The following is a 3,845-nucleotide window of genomic DNA, read 5'->3' as shown; positions in this document are numbered from 1 at the left end:
CTGGCGCTTGCTGGACACTCTGGGACGTCCTGAAGACTTCTTCACTGCAGTCGAACCTCTCTCCTTGAAGTTCTTGATGATCCGGTAAATGGTTCTTTCAGGTGCAATATTCTTTGTAGCAATTTCCTTGCATGTGAGGCCATTTTGATGCAAAGCGATGATGGCTTCACGTGTTTCTTTGGAGGTAACCGTTGCTAAAAAGAACACAATGATTGGAAGCGCTTTGTCCCTCCTTTTATAGCAATCAGTCTGACTAGTACTAGTACTAGTACTAGTACTAAACTGACTAGTACTCATTCACACTTTCACATGTGCTGCCGATATGATTAGTCAATTAATGTTAGCTGGTCATTTTGTGTCAGGATCAAAAAACAGTGAAATTTGTTTTTTTTTTGTGAAAAGTTCTCTCTTTTTTTGGCCAATTAAGCTTTTAGCAATTATTTAAAATGCATCTGCTCATTTTCTTCAGTGTAATCAGATAGATAGATAGATAGATCGATAGATAGATAGATAGATAGATACTGTAGGTAGGTAGGTATTTGGAAAAATGCCTCACTGTTTTTGTACATGAAATGACAATCAATGGGGTCCAGTGTTGATTTGGGCTAGTGTTGTTATTGTTAACTAAAGCTAATAGAGTTTTCATTCATTAAAATTAAGGTGAAAAAAAAAAATATTAGATAGAAAACTTAAACTTAAAAAAAACTTGAATGAAAATTAGAAGTGATGCTATTGCAACTAACTGAAATAAAATAATTTTACCTTAATAAAAAATGAAGGTAATTCAAATATTAATAAAACTATAATAGTATTTAAATAATTTTTAAATAATAGTTTGGACTACATTGATAAAAACAGTTGAAACATTTTTCAAAATATCTTTGCTTTCCATGGAAGAAAGTTATATAGGTTTGGAATTGACATGAGGTAAATGACAATTTTCATTTTCGCATGAACTATTCTTTAAACAAGTCATTCAGCAACTGTGAATTTCTAGTGCCACCAATCATATGTAAATGTGGCTGTTACTGAGTAACTCTTATCAAATAAAATTCTCAAAACATAATTAGGCAGTCAGAAGAATGATAATCATATTTACTGTATGTCTATTGTATTGTCAGAATAAAGGTTAATAGAAATGGCCATAATACTACTTTAATGATGATGAATCATCATTTACTTCCTGTGGGCAATGTTAGAGCCAAAGTGAATGCTGGTTTTTTATTCACACGTCCTTGTATTAAAGCATAATTTGAGTTGGTATGTGCTTGTCTAAGGCAAAAGACACATGTGACGATTATGCACACAGAGGACCAGAGAGTTCAGTCAGCCCTTTTAATTCATCATCGTCAGTGATGACTCCGTCCCCTGCAGCTCAACCCGCTAATCCTGTGACCGAAGGTAAGTATGTCCAATAAAAATCTCAATGATACTTAACAACAGACCCTTTAAAACCATCACACTCATAACAGCAGCATTTTTGTGATTACTAAGGATCAGTCTGCATGATTTTTAAGGTCTTTGCGGTCAGCTAGACTGGTAATGTATGTCTTGTCTTGTGTGCATTGTGCATGCGGCCCTTAAGTTAAAATACTTTTGTTATGTCCTACCTGGTCTTGTGCTTGCATTGCTCTGTACAACAACAGTCTCTTTCCTCCACAGATGACACTAAACTTCTCTTTCACCACAATGGCAATGGTGAGTCAGTTAATGGCTTTGTGCTTCTTGGCTGTTACTCCTTCATGATGAGTATATTGCAGCACTTCTGGAGTCTGAAATCCAGTGGAAAGAGTTTGGCATGATCACAGATTTTATAGAGAAGCTTTTTCATCTAATCCTGTAACTCACTATGTAAGGATATTTAAATTGCTTCTTATCTCACTGCATCCCTCCACCATTCCAACACCTTTATTTCTGTTCTTTTTTTTCTAATATTTATTATTATAATAGTGACTAAAAATTCACAGAAATCCAATCCAATCTTGAACTAGATTAATTAGATTTTTCATACCTCCACTGGCAGTTTTCTTTTAGCAATTATTTAAAATGCATCTGCTCATTCTACACAATAATCTAGAAACAATGTAAATGAACACCACAACAGCTTAAGCAGCAAACTTTGCAAAACACAAAATTTATGTCACTGCAAAACCTTTGGCCATGACTGGACATCTCTTATTTCAAAAACTATAAAAAAATTTTTTTGAACAGTAGTATATATCGCAATACTGGTTGACTATCTTATCAGTACTGAAATATGTATTTTAGTTTATTAGAAAATTTCAGTCAGTTAAATTGAGAATTAACCTCTCTTTGGTGCTCCAGGTGACATATTTGTGGTGCAGTGGGACAACGTGAGGCTGAAAGATCGAGAGACTGAAGGAGCTTTCACCTTCCAGACTGTTCTCTGTCATAACGGGACCATTGTTTTCAGCTACAAAGACGTAAGTCAGGTTCTGCAGTTTAACCAAGATCAATTCAGCACACATATAGCCAGCTGTTGAAATGCTGAGTATTACTATGAAAATGTAATCACCACTTAGAGTTGTTTTCATCAAAACATTGTGAAATAAATTGCTCACAGCCCCATTACCATTGCATATCAAATTTACAAAAGAAGAGTGAATATGATATTGATAGTGTCCAGTTTCCTTCTTTTGACTTTTCATAACAGGTTCCTTTGCCTGTGGAGAAAATCAACTCCACTGAGCATCCAGTGAAAGTGGGACTCTCTGATGCCTTCATGGCTCTTTTGTCTTCTCCACAGTCTCCAGGTCAATTGAGACCTTTAATTTATGGTACATTTACACTGTTATCCTTTTAACCAATACTTTATTGATGTGTCATCAACAGGTGCTAAACGGCAGACTATTTATGAGTACCATCGGGTGGAGATTGACACAACAAAGATTGTCAATATCTCAGCATTTGAGTTTACCCCCTTACCAAGTGAGTAAATCAATCACAGCTTGCCCTTCTCTTCTTTACAACAATCACAATTGCTCACATTGAAAACAAATATTCATGAATTTGACTATTTACAGATTTGCACCCTGACATTAGACATTATATCCTGTTTTATGCTAGCCTGCCTCCAGCACAATTCCTGTGAACAATGTATCCAGTCCAACCTGACATCAGGCTGTGGGTGGTGCAATACTCTACAAAGGTAGCAGCGTTAGATCTGAGTATCTGCTGTGTGTTTCTGCAGAATTCAGGTAAGGCATTTGTTCTCTCTTGACAGCTGAATGTATGCATCAATAATCTTTCAGGTGTTCGACTGGAATAGACCGATACAGGCAAGAATGGCTGGACTACAGTTGCTCTGAGGAGGTATGGACAACGAGTCACCAAATATGCATAAAGATGGTACTCAACCAGAATGAGCTTTTTACTGCTGTGGGTACTGCTGCTGCCGCATCTGCAAAATCCAGTTGCAGTCTTTGACGGCTCAGTGGCGCTTTAACCATAGACTTTGACAAGTTATCAGACAAACGCTCCAACGTGCAGTTTCATGAGTAGCAGTCAGCTTTGCCTTGCCTATGGACTAGATTTGTCAGCTGCAGTCGGCTAATAATCTAAGAAAAAAACTAAGGTTAAAAAAAAATTAATATTCACAGAAGCAAATTACTAACTTATTTGTGTTTGTTATTTAGAATGAAATGAGAGCAGCGCACTTTATCCATCTCACTCCACAATAATAAAAATAATCATATATAAAACTCGACAAGTGATCACGCTGCATTTGATGTGGAAAACCGTAGAATTGACTTTTGGATAATAGCATAATTTTTGTTCATGGGGAAACCCCAACACCACATAAAAAGTCTTAAAATTATTAATTA

General features: G+C 36.0%; 1 protein-coding gene across 1 annotated transcript in view; it reads left to right on the top strand.

Annotated features, from left to right (window-relative positions):
* Positions 1-3,845, top strand: part of plxdc1 (plexin domain containing 1) — a 186,701-nt gene that overhangs the window by 157,081 nt on the left and 25,775 nt on the right. Inside the window, exons 6-10 of the mRNA XM_016543461.1 lie at positions 2,326-2,444; positions 2,675-2,774; positions 2,854-2,949; positions 3,088-3,169; positions 3,273-3,333. Coding sequence (XP_016398947.1) covers positions 2,326-2,444; positions 2,675-2,774; positions 2,854-2,949; positions 3,088-3,169; positions 3,273-3,333 — 458 coding nt within the window. The remainder of the gene's footprint in view (positions 1-2,325; positions 2,445-2,674; positions 2,775-2,853; positions 2,950-3,087; positions 3,170-3,272; positions 3,334-3,845) is intronic.

Source organism: Sinocyclocheilus rhinocerous, unplaced genomic scaffold, assembly GCF_001515625.1.
Source record: "Sinocyclocheilus rhinocerous isolate Xijiao unplaced genomic scaffold, SAMN03320098_v1.1 scaffold2234, whole genome shotgun sequence".
Classification (NCBI taxonomy): Eukaryota; Metazoa; Chordata; class Actinopteri; order Cypriniformes; family Cyprinidae; genus Sinocyclocheilus; species Sinocyclocheilus rhinocerous.
Note: the sequence above shows the minus strand (reverse complement) of the source record. Positions and strands in the feature narration are given on the sequence as shown.